Below are 19,897 nucleotides of genomic sequence, written 5' to 3'. Positions count from 1 at the left end.
CCAGTGCAGGGTGGGATTTACATGAGGAAGGGGCATAGATTCTACTGACAGCTATGTATTTCTACACTTTTAATACGGGTTCTAAGTAGCAAACATCAAGGAAGCCAGCTTCTTTTAAAAGGTTTAGGTTATAGGCTATGGTGTTATTGCTATATGAATCTGCCTGTCCCAGTGCCACCTACTAACCCCCCTCGCCCACCACTCAATTTTTTGCAAGGGCATCACAGGGAGCGGAAGCAAGGACAATTCTCCCCAATATGATGACAAATGGAAACAAAGACCTGAGACAAATTTTGTCTTGCCTATTCAAAACAAAAAAAGTTAGATTTTAATTTTGATTTATCAGAGCTCTACTGAATATACTTTCTTCTACGGCTTGCTACTGGCAGAAACAATAATCCAAATTAAAAGGTATGCGCTAATAACAAACTTATACAAAAGTGTATGTCATCATCCAAAAAACATTAGTGTTTTAAATAAATTATAGTGCCCAAACATAAATTAGTGTCCAAAAAAATATATATATCTTCAGTGACTTGAACCAATTGTGAGAAATCCACCACCAAAGGAGATTAACCGTTTCAATACCGTGTGATTTTACACCTTCCTGCCCAGGCCATTTTTCAGGTTTCAGCGCTCTCACACTTTGAATGACAATTGCGCGGTCATACAACACTGTACCCAAACTAAAATTTTATCATTTTCTTCACACAACTAGAGCTTTCTTTTGGTGGTATTTAATCACCGCTGGGGTTTTTATTTTTTGCTAACAAAAAAAGACCAAAAATTTTGAAAAAAAACCACATTTTTCTTTGTTTCTGTTATAAAAGTTTACAAATAAATAATTGTTCTTCATAAATTTAGGCCGAGATGTATTCTGCTACATGTCTTTGGTGAAAATAACCCAAATTAGGATGTATTTTTTAGTTTGTAGGAAAGTTATAGAGTTCACAAACTATGGTATAGATCTGAATATTGATCAATCCTGAAGTACTGACAGCCAATCTAATTTCTTGAGGTCCATGAATGTCAGAATAGTACAGATATCCCCAAATGACCCCTTTTTGCAGAGTAGACAGTCCGACGTACTTCATAAGAGGCATGGCGAGTTTTTTGAAGTTGTATTTTTTTGTCATAATTTTTCAGAAAATGAAAAAATTTAAAAAATTATTTTCACTATTTTTTTTTTTTTTACATACTGTCACCAGTGCAGTACAGCGTCTTCATATAACTGGCATGGCAGTGAACATGGACACTGACTGGTGACAGTATGAAAAAAAAATATATATATATTTTTTTTTATTTTTTTATTATATTTAATTTTTTATTACATTTTTTTAAAGATTTTTTTTTCATAGTTTACTATGACCAAAGTAGTACAATGTTACCATAGTAACATTGTACTACTTTGGGGGAGTGATCAGTATTTGTTTTTGTTTTTTTTTTATACACAGTTTGCTTATAGCAAAGAATTACTTTGCTATAAGCAAGCATTTAGCTGAATGAAATCGATTCATTCAGCTTTTTTTTTTTTTTTTTTTTTTTTTTGTGCTTAGCTGTGATTTGGTCACAGCTAATCACATGACATGTGCATGTGACCTGCTGTGACCATTCACAGCTAGGCACTAGTATACAATGGATGGCATCATGAATGAAGCCATCCATTGTATACAACTATCATGTGACCTGCTGTGATTGGTCACAGCAGGTCACATGGTACCAGCTATGGGAGCCGGTACTCGGATCTGTCATCGGCCGTGTCCGAGGTGCACGGCCCGTGACAGATCCCGCTGCTGCGCCGCTCTGCTGTGCCGCTCTGCTGTGCCGCAAACTGCGCATGTGCGGTAGCACGCCAAATGGCGTGCACCCGGAATTTAGGAGCGCATTTCAAGCCACCAAACGGCCATTGGCCGGGCGGCTAATGGTTAAATAAACTCACCAGAGCTAATGGCTGGTCAGATTATAAACCAGCAACAGCGCTTGTGCTCTGGGAGCAATGAACCCGATGTCCAAATAGATATGGTGATGTTTCAGATACTTCCAGATAATAATCACAGCCAAACAACTTTGCAGCCCAAGCTCTTATGATGAACTTCTCCACTCTTTCTCATACCTCCATGAGAGCATGCAGTACACTCAGGGACAAAAAAGAGAACATAATGGTGCAATACATTTTTTCATTTATCTCTTTAATAAAAAAGGTATAAGGAAACTCACAAACAAGGTGTCCAACAGACACCAGCTTCAATCGCAAAAAAGGGTTGAGATACAGTTAACGCTCACCGCAGATCTCTTCCATACAGCACAGACCAGCAAGGCTCTCTAACGTCCACATCAAATAGGCTACGCCCAACCGGTTTCGTCACACCGACGTCATCAAGGGGCGGTACCGCCCCTTGATGACGTCGGTGTGACGAAACCGGTTGGGCGTAGCCTATTTGATGTGGACGTTAGAGAGCCTTGCTGGTCTGTGCTGTATGGAAGAGATCTGCGGTGAGCGTTAACTGTATCTCAACCCTTTTTTGCGATTGAAGCTGGTGTCTGTTGGACACCTTGTTTGTGAGTTTCCTTATACCTTTTTTATTAAAGAGATAAATGAAAAAACGTATTGCACCATTATGTTCTCTTTTTTGTCCCTGAGTGTACTGCATGCTCTCATGGAGGTATGAGAAAGAGTGGAGAAGTTCATCATAAGAGCTTGGGCTGCAAAGTTGTTTGGCTGTGATTATTATCTGGAAGTATCTGAAACATCACCATATCTATTTGGACATCGGGTTCATTGCTCCCAGAGCACAAGCGCTGTTGCTGGTTTATAATCTGACCAGCCATTAGCTCTGGTGAGTTTATTTAATCTCCTTTGGTGGTGGATTTCTCACAATTGGTTCAAGTCACTGAAGATATATATATTTTTTTGGACACTAATTTATGTTTGGACACTATAATTTATTTAAAACACTAATGTTTTTTGGATGATGACATACACTTTTGTATAAGTTTGTTATTAGCGCATACCTTTTAATTTGGATTATTGTTGCCAAAATTTATTTTGGGTGGGATATGCTGCTGACACTTTGGTGTTTTTTGTAAGTGGCGCTTTTTTCTTTTTTAATTTGGTACTGGCAGAAACAACCAGGGTTTGTCAAAGTGAAGTGAATAAATCATAAAATGACATGAAAGAAAATGTAATATAACTGACAGCATTAAAGTTACTTTGTTAAGAGAAAAGTATATGGCTGCAAGTGCAGGCCTACTGAAAATGCTAGATGCCCGGTTGTAACTCTCTTTGGTATAGCTCAGTCACAGTTGCAGAACAAGTATGAGGTATATGAGTATCAGAAAATGGTCAGAACTTCTTATCTCCATACTTGTCAGCAACTCAGACAGCACTGAAGTCAAAGAAATATAATCACAATGAGAGAACCATCATTCTTAGTAATGGAAGCCTTCGCTAATCTCTCATGATGGTGTGTCATTAACAACATATAGCAAGTATACTGTAAAACAGGTGAAAAAAAAAAAAACTTAGGCACAGGGCTGAAGTCTACTCATCACAAGGCTGGCTTGTGAAAGGAAATTGGATTGATCATATACATGTAATGTATAAGAACTGCTATATGAAAACTAAAAAGAGAAGCTGTGATGACAATGGTAACCATATTCATGGTTTACCATAGGTAACAACTATTCATCCATTAAAAGTAGTTGATCAGGAGTTAGGAAGGTGTAAACCCAGATGCACCATCTTGATAACCTTTGTCATTTCTAGTAACAGGCAGTCAAGAAATCATTAATTATATGCTATAAATGTGTACATTTTTGTTGTACTAGAAAGTGCTGTATTCTTCCTCATCTGTGCTACTGAGTTGTGTCAAGTGTCCCTTATTCTGTACACATAGTAATCTGCCTACCTAGATTATTGGAAAACTCACTATAGCAAGTCTAATACTTGCATCAATTAAATCTATTTGGTTTGTGAATAAGAACTAGAATCCCTTACATATCAAAATGTCACAGAAGTCCCTGACAGTCTATGCTGGGCCACAGCAAACAAATTCTCCTAATCCAGTATTGCAAGACATTAGGCAGGCTGAAGTCCTTAAGGTAATAACTCTGTGTTATCCTCAAACAAGAGATTCCGGTGTGCTCGCTCTAATGTCATTAAGAGAACACTCAAAAATATTTGCATAAATTACTACCTGCATCAATGAAAATCACCAACCTTCACCACTTTTAGGACTTCTGCCCTGTGCATTTTGTTCACATCAAGTGGTTTCAATTCAATACATGTCTACTGGCTCCTTGTGTAGCTTCTACCTATGACAGTCTGAGCTTTCCTGTACAGAAATTGCAAGAGGCTTCTACCAGGTCAAATTAAGCTACTTACATAACAATGATAAAATATATACATATATATATATATATATATATATATATATATATATATATATACACATACACACAAACACATACACACACTGAAATAAATACTGAACAAGTCACCATTTTTCTACGTAAATCTATTTCTAACGATGCTATTGACATGAAAGTTACACCACATGTCGCTAACAACCCATGCAATCCATACATACAAAGAAACCAAAACAAATACGTTTAGAATTTAAGTTATGTATAATAAAATCGAATGACACAGGGAAAAAGTATTGAACATGCTAACTGAAATTTAATACTTTGCACAAAATCCTTTGTTGGGAATGACAGCTTTAAGACGCCTCCTGTATGGAGAAACTAGTCGCATGCATTGCTCAGGTGTGATTTTGGCCCATTCTTTCACACAAACAGTCTTCAAATCTTGAAGGTTCCTTGGGCCTCTTCTTTGAACTCTTATCTTTAGTTCTTTCCATAGATTTTCTGTTGGATTCAAGTCAGGTGATTGGCTGGGCCATTCTAGCTGCTTTATTTCCTTTCTTTGAAACCAATTGAGAGTTTCCTTGGCTCTGCAGTTGGGATCATTGTCTTACTGAAAAGTCCACCATCATTTCATCTTCATCATCCTGGTAGATGGCAGCAAATTGTTATCAAGAATGTCTTGGTACATTTTTTGGTGTTTTTGGGTGACGTGCAGTGCCATTTGTCCTCCAAACATGGCGTGTATTATGACATCCAAAAAGTTCAAATTTGGTCTCATCTGACCAGACTATATTCCCCCAGTATTTCACAGGCTTGTCTAAATGTGCAGCAAACTTTCTATGAGGTTTAACATGCTTGTTCTTCAGCAATGAAATGTTGTGTGGTGAGCGTGCATACAGGCAATGGCGGTTGAGTGCATTACTTATGGTTTTCTTTTAAACAATTGTACCTGCTAATTCAAGGTCTTTCTGAAGTTTTCCACAAGTGGTCCTTGGCTTTTGGACAACGCTTCTTTTCACTGTCAGAAATCTTGCGAGGAGCACCTGGTCATGGCCGGTTTATGGTGAAATGATGTTCTTTCCACTTCCTGATTATAGCCCCAACAGTGCTCATTGGAACATTCAGAAGTTTGGAAATGATTAAAAATGTAATAAATTAAAAAGTATTAAATTTCAGTTAGCATGTTCAATACTTTTTCCCTGTGTCATTCCATTTTATAATACATCAAACTGTACATCCTTCTGTAATCTTATGCCATCAGTATGTTTTGAAACAGTAAGGTTGCGAAGGTCTTGAGAGAGCTCCTTGCTTTTACCCATCATGAAAGGTTTCTGAGACACCTTTTTATAGGCCAGCTGATATTAATTTGCACTGACAAGGGGCAGGATTGCTTTATAGTTACGGATAGATTTCAGCTGGTGTCTTGGCTTTCCATGTCTTTTTACACCTCCCTTTCTTCATGTGTTCAATACTTTCTCCCTGTGTCATTCCATTTTATTACACATAACTTAATTTCTGAACTTATTTGTTTTGGTTTCTTTGTGTGTATGGGTTGCATGGGTTGTTACCGACATGTGATGAAAATTTCATGTCAATAGCACCTTTAGAAATAAATTTACCAAGAAAAATGGTGACGTGTTCAATACTTATTTTAGCCACTGTATATCTATATATCCTACAAAAAGATCAGAAGTAGACTACTGATACTTACCAGCTTATAACTAGTGACAGGCTTGTTCCTCAGTGCTGGTGGCCTGTATGCTTGAGCTGGTTTGCTCTCCTCTGCTGGTATTTCTCCAGGTACGGGCTGATAAATAATGGGCTTTGCTGGAAAGACCCCATCTGTAAATGGCTGCCAGGACACCTGCCACAGTTCTGTATTGTCTGGTACATCATATTGATGTAATATAGAACCTGTGTAGTGCCAGATCTTATAACCATTGCCAACTCGCAATCTTGGAGAACAGGTAGCAGTGACAATATGTTCCCCATTAGGACACCAGGCAAAATAGGTTGCATCAGAAGCTGTTGGCTTGGAAATAAGTTTGTAATTTTTGATGTCCCATACTTCCATTTGGCCCCTCAGGTTACCAAACCCAGCTAGTACCAATATGTGTCCTTGTGGGCTGTAGAAGGCAGCATTCCGAGGGCCAGTTCCAAAATCGAAAATGGGATCACATTTTAGGTTGAAAACAGTAGCTTTGGCTGGCATAAAACCATAAACAACACAAAATTCTGTTGAATTTTTGTTCCACACTACATCATAAATGGGACCATTTTTTGCTGGAAAAGGAAAACAGAAAGAGTAGAAAATTACATTTCAACATTTCAACCAATACTGGTTTTTAAAAACTGAAACCAGCATACAAATATCTATGCAACACAATTCTGCTGTGAATTAAAAATGTATATAAAGGCAAACATTTTTTATAAATATATATTTATTTTTTCTATTTGGCGGGGGGGGGGGGGGGGCGGGGTTGGGGGTGACTGCTGTGTGTGTGAGGGGGGCACAGCACACTACTGTGTATGTGTGTGTCTGTGTGTGTGTGGGGGGGGTGGGGTGATGTGAAGGTGGAAGGTTGCAGAGCACACTACTGTGGGAGGGTGATGTGAGAGAGGCAGAGGACACTACTGCAGGGGTGGTGATGTGAATGGGGGTTCAGAACACTGGTGTAAAGGGGCAGAGGATACTGATGTAAGAACAGGATTGTGATATAAGAGGAGAGGTGGCCATGATGTGAAGGATCCGAGTCACTGGACAAGCATGCGATTTTTGGACCTCTGCTGGAAGAACGTTTTACTGATCAGACCTCCATGGATTTTAATTCCCTACCCCTGCTGTAAAGGATAGGAGAGTTTAGTTCTGAGTTTAGTATGCCTAACTGGCTTCCTTCCTTGTCTCTTTTCACATGAACATATTGAACAGAATTAAGTTCATCAAAAAAGTTGGGTTATTACACTTACGTAACTGCACAACAGCACTTTCCCCATTTACTGCAATGTAGTGCAGTGTCTGCTCCCCATAGTAAGAGGCTCCTGTTTTGTCCACGTCAGTGCTGGCAGTGACTAGTACCGCAGTAGCTGTTACATAAGAAACATAACACAGTGTTTTAAGGTGAGACGAGAAGGAAGTAATGGAGCCTAAAATGACCTGGCAGAAAAGATTAAGCATAGTTATCTTTTATAACAACATTTATTTCTTGTCTTGCTAAACCCTTATACAACTGTACAATCCCACCAGCAGAACAATGAAACAAGCTACAGCAATGCAGCAAACTGCTAATATGGTAGACTAAGAAAAGCATCAAGACATTTTAAATTAATTACCTCGTAAACACTAGCAATGACAGGTTGCTGGAGGATATTGTAGCCGAAAGATTTGAACACTACTGTAGTATTTAACGTAAACCTGCCGGTACATAAAACTACCTTCACTGACATTATAATTGAAATGCAGACACTAGAGTACCTACATGTAACCTTTATCTATTCTCTCATCACCCTGGATGCCCCAAAACCCAAGGAACTGAAATAAGCAGTGAAATTCAAGTGCTAGCCTTCCCATTCTGCAAACGGTCACTGGATACCTCTGCATTTAATGGTAGGTAACAGGCTGTTTCATGCCATGCATGACACTTTCCAAATATTAGAATGCTTGCATTTAAAAAATGTGTTTTAATCCTTAATATTGTTCTGGTTTCAATGATTTGTTACAATACGCTATGTACTAGGGATGCACAGAAATTTCGGCCACTGAAACATAGCCTTATCGGCATTTTGCCGATAGGAAAAATTTTGCAGATACAGGGGACTGTGTGTACTGCAGATGTGATGGGGGGCAGAGAAAGGCAGGAGAGGAGGAGCGTATACAGTGACTAGCTGGCACTATATGTCAGTGCCGGTTTTTAAATGTATTTACCAGCTTTTTCTTTCTTCACTGTAGCTCAGAAAATAAGCTGTCACTTTCCCCAAGCTAAATGAAACAGTATTTCTTTTTAGTTTCTTTCCCAGAGCTAAAAGAAACAAAGTTTCCATTAGCTCTTGTTAAAGTGACAGCTCATTATCTGAGCTATAGTGAATATAAAAAAAAAAAGCGGCAATTGCATTTAAAAACCGGCACTGACATATAGTGACAGCCAGTGAGGGAGCCTCTCTGTATACACTGCTCCTCTCCTGCCCCCTTCTTGCACTTATTTAGATCCCTGCTAATAAGTGCTGCGATAAAATCAGTTATGATATAACCACATCTGAGTGGAGTTTTATATTAAGACAGAACAGTAAATCACACAAGCACAGCCTGTATACGTAATAAACACATATGGTTTCACAATTGTGGCCAAGCAAACGTTTTCTAGTGCCTGGAAACCCCTCACTTGTGCCTTGTTGAAACAAAAAACATAGGATCACCTAAGTGACGATCAACGCTACAACTGAAGCCGCGTTGCAAGGTAGGGTCCTTATACTGCATTATGGCAACCATGGATTGATCATTTCCTTCCACTGAGCTTTGACTCACCCGTTAGAATCCTGATTACTTGATTTTGGTTTTCTTTGCCTGTTTGATTATCTTGGCTCCACCCACTGACACACTGGGATCCCCTTCCCCCTCTACCCCTCCTCTTTCCACTCCCCTTCTCCCCCCCTCCTTCTGTCCTTGTAACACTTGATAGGTTATATTGTTGGCATAAGTGGGAACCTATGTTCCGATATATGCTGTTTTTCTGTTCTCCTATTAAGCACTGAAACACCATGGTCCCCAGGCTACCTTTTATACCACACTCGAAACATAAACTATGGCCAAAACTATTTTGGCCATACTTCTCTTGTGGGTCACAGGAGTATACTTATTTCTGCACTCCAGTGACTTAAGATTCAGCTGGCAACAGGCAAAGTCCGCTGTTGGCTAACATCACAGAGCCATTCCAGGCCCTGCAGGGATCACAACAATAATGTCCAGATTTGCCCAGATGTCTGGCCGGCAGCTGGCTCAGCCTTTCAGTGTGCTACTGAGAGCTTGAGCCAACCACTCCCACCCCCTTCACAGAGCAAAGGGCTAGTGATTGACAGCCACCACACTGCTCAGTGAAGCCTGAGAACTGAACGACCAGCGGCCATGTGATTGCTCAGTTCTCGGTCTTAAGGCCAGCTGGGGAGAGCTGCAGCATTAGATCGATGCTTCAGCCATCTAAGTGAGTATGTATGTTTATTTGGCTTTTTCTCCCCCCAATTACACACTTTATTGCTTTTTGGATAAGTTCTACTTACTGTATGTATCGCACCCTTAGGGCTTTATTGCTACTGTAAATGCTGTTTTCTCAATAAAAACCTTTGAACAAGAACAAATATGGCTGCCTTCATCTACATATAAGACTGCAAACTATACATAGATAACTTTTAATACAAATGCATTTGGTAATATTTATTTTATATTGTTATATTACCATAACGCTTCCTTTCTTACTCCTGGTGGCTTAATGGAGCAGCGGGGAAGTCAAATAAAGGTTAGTAGGGGGGAAATTTACTAAAACTAGAGCACTCAGAATCTGGTGCAGCTGTGCATGGTAGCCATGGTAACTTCAGCTTTTTCAATTAAGCTTTGACAATAAAATTTGGAAGCCGATTGGTTTCTATGCAGAGCTGCTCCAGATTTTGCGTGCTCCAGTTTTAGTAAATCTACCCCATATGTGTTGCTGGGGCTGGGAGCATCAAAAACAGACCAGATACTTTGCCCGGCATGGGCACAGGTTTGCTTTAAACTGATCATATTTTCATGTATATCTACAATGCTTTTGATAATATTTATATAAAGGCAAATTTGTACTTGTCCCAATTAGACCTTATGCACACTGCGCAGCTTAAAAACCGTTCATAAAGCTATATTTTGCAAACGCACTGAGGTGTATCAAGCATTTATGCATTCATTCATTCCACTGGCCAAAATATTAATCTATTCTGGCCACTGAAATGAATGAATGCTCATGCACTAAAAGCATCATGCGTTTAGACCCGTTTATAGGCATTTAAGCATGTCGGCAAACACTTCTCTCCTGAATGCATAAGTGATTTTTTTTTAAGAGCCTCTAAATGCACCTCTATGAATACACCTGCAAACGCCTATGTGTGCATGGCCACATAAGCTAACATAGAACGTCGTGTACAGGCTAAAAAGTCTTCTTAAAAGAAGCAATTTATTTATTTTGTTTACATCCAGTGTTCATAAGGCCTAAGGTTAGCTTTAATGCTCCTCTACCCAGCAGTACATAGCCATTTTACCTTCACCCCCTCTGCTGCATTTGACTGCTAAGACTTGGGTACATGCTAGCTACTTCAAGTGTAGGACAACAAGGTGACATAAGGGTGGAAAGTGAGCCCACAACCGTGTTTATTCTTCACCTACAATGCGGCAGTGAACCTGAATGAAGATATGTGTGTTTATGGTGAGGAGCATTAAAGAAGACCTGTTTTTTGCTCTGCATGTGCAAAGCACAAGTTTGCTTTGAGGTATTCACATGCATATCTACAAAAAAAAAAATAAAGATTCCCTTTAAAGAAAGTGCTCCAAAACACTCATTGCAAAGTATAAGATATACGGTTTATGGGATAAAAATTACCTTTTGAATTCCATAACATGGTGACCCGATCTGCTTTGAAGAAACTCTTATTTGCTACTGCTGAATGGGGTCCACTGAAGTTAGGATATTGGTAAAGTCTCACAAATGATGGAGCTCCTTTGCTTCCAGGAACGTAAACTGCTACCTAGAAGGGGTAAAAAAAAAAATGTTCCATGCTTCTTGTGCCAATACCAATAAAATATTGCAGTTTACTTTTTTTTTTATGTCAGAAGTCTTTTTTTTTTTTTTTTTTGAGGGGAGCTCTGTACTGGTGGGATTGGGGGGAGTTCTTTCTTTGGTTATACACGGGCCTATGTTACCCACTCCTGCACTCTATGATATACACTTTTAAATCCTGTATTCTGTGCATTCCTGAACCTTACACGTTCTGAGCACTGGCCACACCTGTGTACACCTTATAAATATGAAAACTTTGAGCTCGCAGAGGACAAGTTCCCTCATTCAAACTCAGTCCCATAGTCCACTGTCCCTTAAAATGCTACAGGACTATTTAAACAAAGCTTCAGAAAAGACATTAATAAAATGAGAGTTCACCTTTGCAACAATTAAAAACTAAATTATAAAAGTATCCTTGTGCTGAAACATTGATTCTATTTCTGTGAACATGGGGGAATCAGGTACAAGTAGCGGAGGGTGGCAAGAAAGTGTGAAGCACCATTCCAACCCTATTTTTACATAAAAGGTCAATTACAAATAAAAGACTGAACAGCATCACATTACTTTCAAAGGAGTTTAGAGAGATGCTGAAATAGTCACAAAAGTTCCTGAATTCATTTTTCTACTCTGCAGCCTCTCCACTGGCAAAATCATACAATCTTGTGCTAATCAACTATTGTGTGACTTGACAAACATTTGAAATTCTGGATAAACCCTCTGCACATAGCTATATACCCTTTCTAGCAAACTTTGCAATAAAAATAGGGATTTTTAGCTCACACATATTCCAAGACATGTTTAAACTGGCCAACTGTGTCAAAATAATCCCTTTGGCCAGTCCTAGTCTGCTCTGCAAATGCATGGGGCAAACAGACACAAAGTGGGAGAGCTATTAAGTATTATGCGGTACTTTTTCTCTGTTGAAAAACATTTGGGGGAACAGAAGGGCTGAAAAACTTCCCTTTTCTGAAGTAATGCTACTTTGGGCCACCTTCTGAGCCATAAGACATGCAAGCTGCAATCTTTGTCGGACAGCTCCTTGGTCATATGAGGTCTGCTGAAGCAATTTCCAAATGACTTAACATCCTCTTCAGCAAAAATCATATAACCAAGTGACTAGACCCTCTCACTAGGCGAGCAGCACTAGAGGGAGCCCAGACCAGAATTTCCTCCAAGACAGGTATTCCAGTTTTGTTAAACTGTTAGGACAGGTTTGTTAACACCTGAGGCTGCATTCACACTTGAGCATTTTGTAGCTTAAAGTTTGAAGGTCCAAAAAAAAGCTCAAACTTAAAAAATCAATTGTTCTCTATGGTGCCTGTTCACACCTGATCGCACGAACAGGCACATAGAGAACAATTGATTTTTTAAGTTTCAGCATTTTTGGAGCTTTGACCTTCTAGCTTCAAAACGCTAAAGTGTGAATGCAGCATAAAGAGAAGTATGTCCAAAACGCTTTTGGCTGTACTTCTGTGAATCACAGGAGCGCTGCACACCTGTGACCCGTTTTCAGCTGACAGCTGAAGCCCACTGTCGGCTGATGTCACTCAGCCGGTCCAGGCTGGATAAAGATTCTGACTTTAAAGTCAGGATCCACCCCAGAGTTTAGAGCGGAACCTGAGAGCCTGAGCCAGCTGATCCCTCCTGCTCCACAGTCCAGCGCTCCAGTAAGCACGGGGTGGATAGAGCAGACAGCGATGACCAACAGCAGCGGTGAGAAGTCAGCAATCAGCAGTCATGTGATCGCTGAGTTCTCACACAGGGGACAGATGCAGCAACGGACAGATGCTGCATCCACCAAGGCAAGTATGCTTTGGGGGGGAAAAAAAAAAACACAAAAAACTTCTCTTTTAAGAAAATTAAAGATTTGGTGACCAAACTGAAAGGATAGAAATGGATATGTGGCAAAAAGAAGCATAAATTGACAAACACATTCTACTTTCTAAATGAGCAGGCTTTAGGTCTTATAAGATTTACCAAGACAGAGCGAGATATATATATATATATATATATATATATATATACATACATACATATATATACACACTGAAGACAACTATCTGTTGGGACAAACTGCATATTGCTTTTTAATTTATCAGATTTTAAATGAAGCACATTAGCCATGAACTGACATGGTGATACTCTACCTTGCAAGGATGATCTCCAGGTGACAATTCAAAATCACTTACTTTCTGTAAGTGCAGTTTATTTGCAATGACATCTGCCAAGAAAAAATAATATTAATAAAGCTTCTACTTAACTGTGAAAGCCTAAAATCCATGAAATATATACAGATCAGCCATAACATTATGACTACCACTGTAACCCATCGACCTGGACTCCAGTAGACCTTTGAAAGTATTCTGTGGTATGTGCCACCAAGCCGTTAGTAGCAAATCCTTTAAAGCTGGCCATACATGGATCAAAATTCAGAAGGTTCAGCAGGGACCAGCTGAATTTCAATCTATGTATGGGCAAGGAGGTTGTACAGAATTCAATCCACAAATTGACTTCTGCACAACTACACTGTCAGATCTTCCCCGCTCGATCAGTAAGGGAAGCTATAGCTTGCAATGCTGATCAGTGAATTTGGACAGCGGTGAAGTCTCCCAGCTGTCAGAATACAATAGCTTAGCAGGAAGGATTACCCCCTTTCACATCAAGTAAGTGGATAGGGGAATCAATTTTATTTTTTTTCTTCCTTTGACCCACTGGTTGAACGAAAAAAACAAAAATCACTCATCTATGGGTAGCCTAAGGCTTGTAAGTTGTGAAGTGGGGCCTCCATGGATCAGACTTGTGCTTCCAGCACATTCCACAGACACTTGACTGGGTTGAGATCTGGAGAATTTAGAGATCAAGTCAACAGCGCAAACTTGTTGTTGTGTTCCTTCAAACCATTCTTGAATTCTTCTGCCCAGGCAACCTTCTTCTATTTCTCCGTGGTCCAGTTTTTTGTAGCTTATGTGCCCATTGAAACATTTTTGGCAGTGTATATGGGTCAGCATGAGCACTCTTACCAGTCTGCGGCTATGCAGTCCTATACGCAACAAGCTGCAATGCATCAGTACAGCACTAACTTTTTTTGCACCTCAGCTACAGTAGCTCTTCTACTAGACCAGACTACATAGGCCAGCCTTCGCTCCTTACGTGCATCAATGAGCCATGGCTGCTCATGGCCTTGTTGCCAGTTTTCCTTCATTGGACCGCTTTTGTCCTGACCACTGCAGACTGGGAACATCCCAGATGACTTGCAGTTCTGAAGATAGTCAGACCCAAATCTTTACAATTGCCCTGTTTCACGGACAACATGTTCACTTGCTTTCTAATGTATCACACCCACTTACAGGTGCCATTCTAACAAGATGATCAATGATATTCACTTTACCTGTCAGTGATCATAATGTTATGGCTGATCAATGTATACATCACCAAGCTGTCAACTCAGCAACAAAAAAAACCTTTCAGATTTAAATTTATCATTTCTCCAAACTCTGGATCAATCTGGTTGCTTTAAGGCAATGCAGACAGTTCTACAAGATAAAAGTGTTAAATCAACGAGGACCCCTTGAAATGAGTTGCTCTGTGCCAAGACATGAATATAATCTGGCAGGAAGAGGTAGATTTTGTTTGCGTATAAGATAAAATAATAATGTTCCGAGGCACAAAACCCAGTGATCTGAGATGTTGTTCATTCACATTTATGATGAGCTTGGTGTTGAAAAATCTCTCTGAGATGAAGATCATATATGCAACAGGAAATAATGGAAAGACATATTCTGTTGCTTATATTCAGGATCTGAAGCTTATTGCTGTCTTACCATTTATCAAATACGCAGAATATTACACAGCACTCATTAAAACTAGTGATAGTGTGACTCAGGAAAATTAGACCAATACAAAATGTATTTTATATATTTACTTTGAGTGCCTAGGATTAAAGTTTCAACTATTTTTTTCCTCAAATTTCAGATAGCAGTTTGCTACTCTCTATTACAATCTTTTATAAGTAAAACCTTCATACGCTATGGCAGCTATATCTATCAGATGTAACTGGTAACCCTGTCACTTGAATCATTACACAAGGGGTTATTTACTAAAGCTGGAGAGTGCAAAATCTGGTGCAGCTCTGCATAGAAACCAATCAGCTTCCAGGTGTTATTGCCAAAGCTTAATTGAACAAGCTGAGTTTAGAAGCTGATTGGCTACCAAGCACAGCTGCACCAGATTCTGCATATACCAGGTTTAATAAATCTCCCCCACAGTCTCCTTTTAATGGGAATCGGTTGGAACCTCAGGTCGCAACACCCTGCAAGACCCTGCCTGCTTCTTTTTAAAATATATCTTTCTTCAAAAGTAACAGACTGTTCTGACCAAACATTTAAATTATTCTCTCTCTAAAGTACATTTTGATTGTCAACACAGTAAATGCATTCTCACACAAGCAATATATTTAGAACTGCTAGGTTGTAAAGAAACAACAGATGTAATAACAGTAAACCAGAAGTGTCATTCCATGGCCCTCAGCCAGTCCTCCTTTTAGTTGTCATATCCTATTAACCACTTGCCGCCCAGCCACTGTAGAAATATGGCGGCAGGGTGGCACGGCTGGGCAAAAGCATGTTTTAAAACGCGCTTTTGCAAAACAGGTAGGGGGTGCTCCGCCGCCCTACCTGCACCGCCGATCCCGGCCGTGGGTGTCAGTTGCCAGGTCACGGCCGGTCATTACTGGCCGTGTCCCGCCGATTAGCGGCAATCACTGACAGAGGGAAGGGCTGCAGTAGCTCTGCAATCTGTCAGTTCCCTGACAGCTCCTGACACGCTGATCGGGAGAGAAGAGTTTATCTCTCCCGATCAGCGTGGCCCCGTGCAGTACACACCCCTGCCCCCTAGTAAAACACTCCCCTCACACAGTTAACCCTTTCAGTGAATAAAAAAGTTAACCCCTTCCTCCCCAGTGCCATTAGTACAGTGTCAGTGGTTTTTTTTTTGCACTGATCACTGTATTGGTGTCACTGGGGATGTCAGTAACCCCAAGTCAGTTTACCCCCCAGTGTCAGAATGTCCGCCGCAGTCCTGCCATAAGTCGCTGATCACCGCATTAGTATAAAAAAAATTAAAAATCCGAGTATCTTTCCCACCATTTGTAAACGCTATAACTTTCACGTAAACCAATTAATTTACACGTATTGGGTTTTTTTTTTTTTTTTAGTAAAGACATGACGCAGAATGCATTTTGGCTGAAATTTATAACGAAATTTAATTTTTAAATTTTTTTTACTGGACATGTTTTATAGCAAAAAGTCCAAAATATTGTTTTTTTTTCTCAAAATTATCAGCCTTTTTTATTTTATAGCACAAAAAATAAAAAAAAAAACGCACAGGCGATCAAATACCACCGAAAGAAAGCTCTATTTGTGTGAAAAAAAGGACATAAATTTTATTTATGTACCATTTTGCATAACAGCGCAATTGTCCGTTAAACTAGCGCAGCGCTGTATAGCAAAAAAAATGGCGTAAATTGCAGTATCTATACCATAGTTTGTAGACGCTATAACTTTCACACAAAGCAATCAACATACACTAATTGGGATTTTGTTTACCAAAAACATGTAGCAGAATACATTTTGGCCTAAATTTATAACCAACTTTTTAGTTTACTATATATTTTTTATAGCTGAAAGTAAAAAATATTGTTTTTCTTCAAAATTTTTGGTCTTTTATTGTTTATAGCGTGAAAAATAAAAAGCGCACAGGTGATCAAATACCACCGAAAGAAAGCTCTATTTGTGTGAAAAAAAGGACGTAAATTTCGTTTGGGTGCAGCATTGCATGACCGCGCAATTATCAGTTGAATTAGTGCAGCGCCGAGTAGCAAAAAGAGGCCTGGTCATTAAGGGGGGTAAATCCTCAGGAGAGCAAGTGGTTAAGTAATAATCAGAAAGAGCCTTTATCACTTCTGGTAAACATCTTGCATTTTAGGTAAATCTGGATTTCTATTCCAATATTAGACCATGACAGTGTTTTACTAGATGGTATGTTTTTCTATTTTGCTAATTACTAGCATACCAAAATTGTTGTCTTCAAAGAACTGCACTTCATTGTTTACATTCCTGGCACATATCTTCTCATCTTCAGACCAGCAAGGAGACCTAGAACAACCCAAGACATGTTACTGGGTTTAATAAACAAACAATATACATCAAAATTGTAAACTAAAATTCCAAAACAAAGACAAGTAAGATCAACTAGGAAAAAAATACAAATAATGGGTACAATACTTAAAGTGGAACTTTAGTCAGAAAATTAAACCCTGCTAGCCCCTATTGCAAGTATAGCAATTCTAAAACATATTAAAAATATGACCTCAGCAGTCTGTAGTGGGACATTGATTAGGGTAATAACACAGAGCTCCACTAGCCTGGTGTAACACGTTGCCAGGTTCATATTGTCTTCTGTAGCATATCCCTAGCCAAAAATGTAGCATATCCACACTCTCTGGCCCTCATTTCCTCAATTAGGTCTGCATTAAATATATTGAACATTATTTGTGGCCTTTTGATGATGGCTGAAGCTGCAACTGAGGCCATATTTAGCTCATAAGTTGACAACTAATGGCCTAAACATCCAGTAATACTGTCTCACCCTGCTCTGAACATGATTAGTTTTGTTTCTCTCTATCCTTGGCGCTGTGCCTAAAATCAGAGCCACCTGGGAATCTCTCCTCAATGCAAAACACATGAAAGCCTGCTTGGAGTTTGTAAAAGCTTTATTGCAAACTCCAAACAGGATTTCATGTGTTTTTAAAGCAGAGTTCCACTTGTCTGCCTCCTGCCCCCCTCTGCTGTCACATTTGGCACCTTTTTGGGGAGAGTGGGTACCTGGCTTTGACAGGTACTCAATCCCACTTCCAACTTAGTTCACCGTGGTGAACTGACCCAGAAGTTCAGCCCCCTCTTTCCCCCCGCAGCAAGGCTGGTTTCCTTTAGTCAAGATGAATAAATGGCTTGGGTGAAGACACCGCTGGATACCTGGACAGGTAAGTGCCCTAATAGTAAAAGTCAGCAGCTGCAGTATTTGTTGCTACAGACTTAATTTTTTTTTTTGTTGGGGGGGGGGGGGGCAGAACTCCTATATAATGTTTCCAGGTTTATTCCGCCAAGAAATTGGGAAGGGGCAATTAGCAATTCTCCTCCCATTTTTCATGCCGATTCCCCTTGCATCAGTCCCAGGCTCACACAGAAGGTGAGACCGTGGACGAGAGTGTTTTTTGCCAAGTGCCTACTAACAGCAGCCAAATAAGGCACCCAGTAAAAAGAAACTTTACATGGCTTGTTTCTGCTAATTTCTCACATAAGTTTAAGTGTTTGTGCAGTCAACAGTAACAATGTTAAAATGTATGTGGTTCTAAAAATGTTAAACAAAACTACATTGTCTTTTTCTAAGTAAAATATATATTGATTTTATGAACTGCTGAAGCCTAATAACCTTTCTCATACTTCTTGGCCAGATACTTACCAATTCTGCATCTTTTTCTGGATAAAGGATTTCACACACTTTCCATTTTTCAGGTCATACAGTTGTAGATTGGGAACACCTGCTGTGCCATCCTTCCCAGCTTTTAAAGAAGCAAACAGAATAAATCTTAAGCAGCATAGATACATGCATCATTAAGGGGTCTATTTATAAAAAAAAAAAAAATATGCATGGCTATTTATCCAGCAAAACTGCACGTACATTCATTCGGTTTGAATTACCCATAATTCTCCAATTAGTTTTAATTTTTTTTGCACAATGTATAAAGCTGTGGTTGTTGTAAAAAACTCAAATGTTCTTTGGTTCCTTGTAAACTTTGAGGTTAGGTGAATGATGGATACTTGAATATTTTATTGTGAATATTGGCACATACCCAAAGAGAAAACTATAAAGGCAGCTGATCGCTTTTACGGAGTCCGGTGACCACTTTTACAAAAAGGCTGAGAACTGGCTGTACAAAAGAGACACAAACTCACAGTCATTGCTATGGATGAGAGCTTTTGACCCTGGGTGTACCAGACATGTCCAAAGAGCTCAGGTCAATAAAGAAACAAATTGATACAATACACCAAGCTACTACATAGTATTAAATATTTTAAAACCTTCATTTATATTTTTCTCCATTTTAGCCAAAGACTAAGCTGTCTGGCAAAAGTGACAGTGATGGAAATTAGAACAAACCATGTCATTGCCAGGGGGAGTTTACAATGCCTACCTTTTAATGATATGGTTCAAATCATTTGTTTAAAAAATACAAATACTCAAGAGTGACTTTTAGGTCTAACACCTTGTTCATGACAACACAAGCACTGACATCAATTAATTCAAAGAACAGCCAGCACTCTACTTGTAATCCAGTAAATTTAGTTCATGTAGATAAAGACATCAAATCAAAGTTTCAGAGTCTTGCAGGGACATTTAACAAAGTACTTAAAGTGTTACTAAACCTACAACAGTAAAATCAGCCTGTCCATGCAGTAAAACATGCTTGTTACAGTGCATCCAGGAAGTATTCACAGCGCTTAACTTTTGCCACATTTTGTTATGTTACAGCCTTATTCCAAAATGGTTTAAATTAATTTTTTTCCTCAACATTCTACAAACAATACCCCATAATGACATCGTGAAAAGTTTGTTTTAAAATCTTTGCAATTTATTAAAAATAAAAAAAAGGAAAAAAAAAAAAAACACGTACATAAGTA

At 39.2% G+C, this 19,897-nt stretch overlaps 1 protein-coding gene across 1 annotated transcript in view; it reads right to left on the bottom strand.

The window, feature by feature from the left end:
* The window catches only part of EIF2A (eukaryotic translation initiation factor 2A), a 73,861-nt gene that overhangs the window by 32,073 nt on the left and 21,891 nt on the right, over nt 1-19,897 (bottom strand). The window contains exons 5-10 of the mRNA XM_089672592.1: nt 18,678-18,777; nt 17,229-17,311; nt 13,307-13,380; nt 10,983-11,127; nt 7,336-7,452; nt 6,080-6,651 (exon numbers count right to left, since the gene is read on the bottom strand). Of these exons, the coding sequence (XP_089528718.1) occupies nt 6,080-6,651; nt 7,336-7,452; nt 10,983-11,127; nt 13,307-13,380; nt 17,229-17,311; nt 18,678-18,777 (1,091 nt within the window). The remainder of the gene's footprint in view (nt 1-6,079; nt 6,652-7,335; nt 7,453-10,982; nt 11,128-13,306; nt 13,381-17,228; nt 17,312-18,677; nt 18,778-19,897) is intronic.

The sequence above is a fragment of the Staurois parvus genome, unplaced genomic scaffold (assembly GCF_062004578.1).
Source record: "Staurois parvus isolate SC_StPar_1 unplaced genomic scaffold, SC_StPar_1.0 ptg000131l, whole genome shotgun sequence".
NCBI classification, from domain to species: Eukaryota; Metazoa; Chordata; class Amphibia; order Anura; family Ranidae; genus Staurois; species Staurois parvus.
This window is presented reverse-complemented; position numbering and strand designations above follow the sequence as displayed.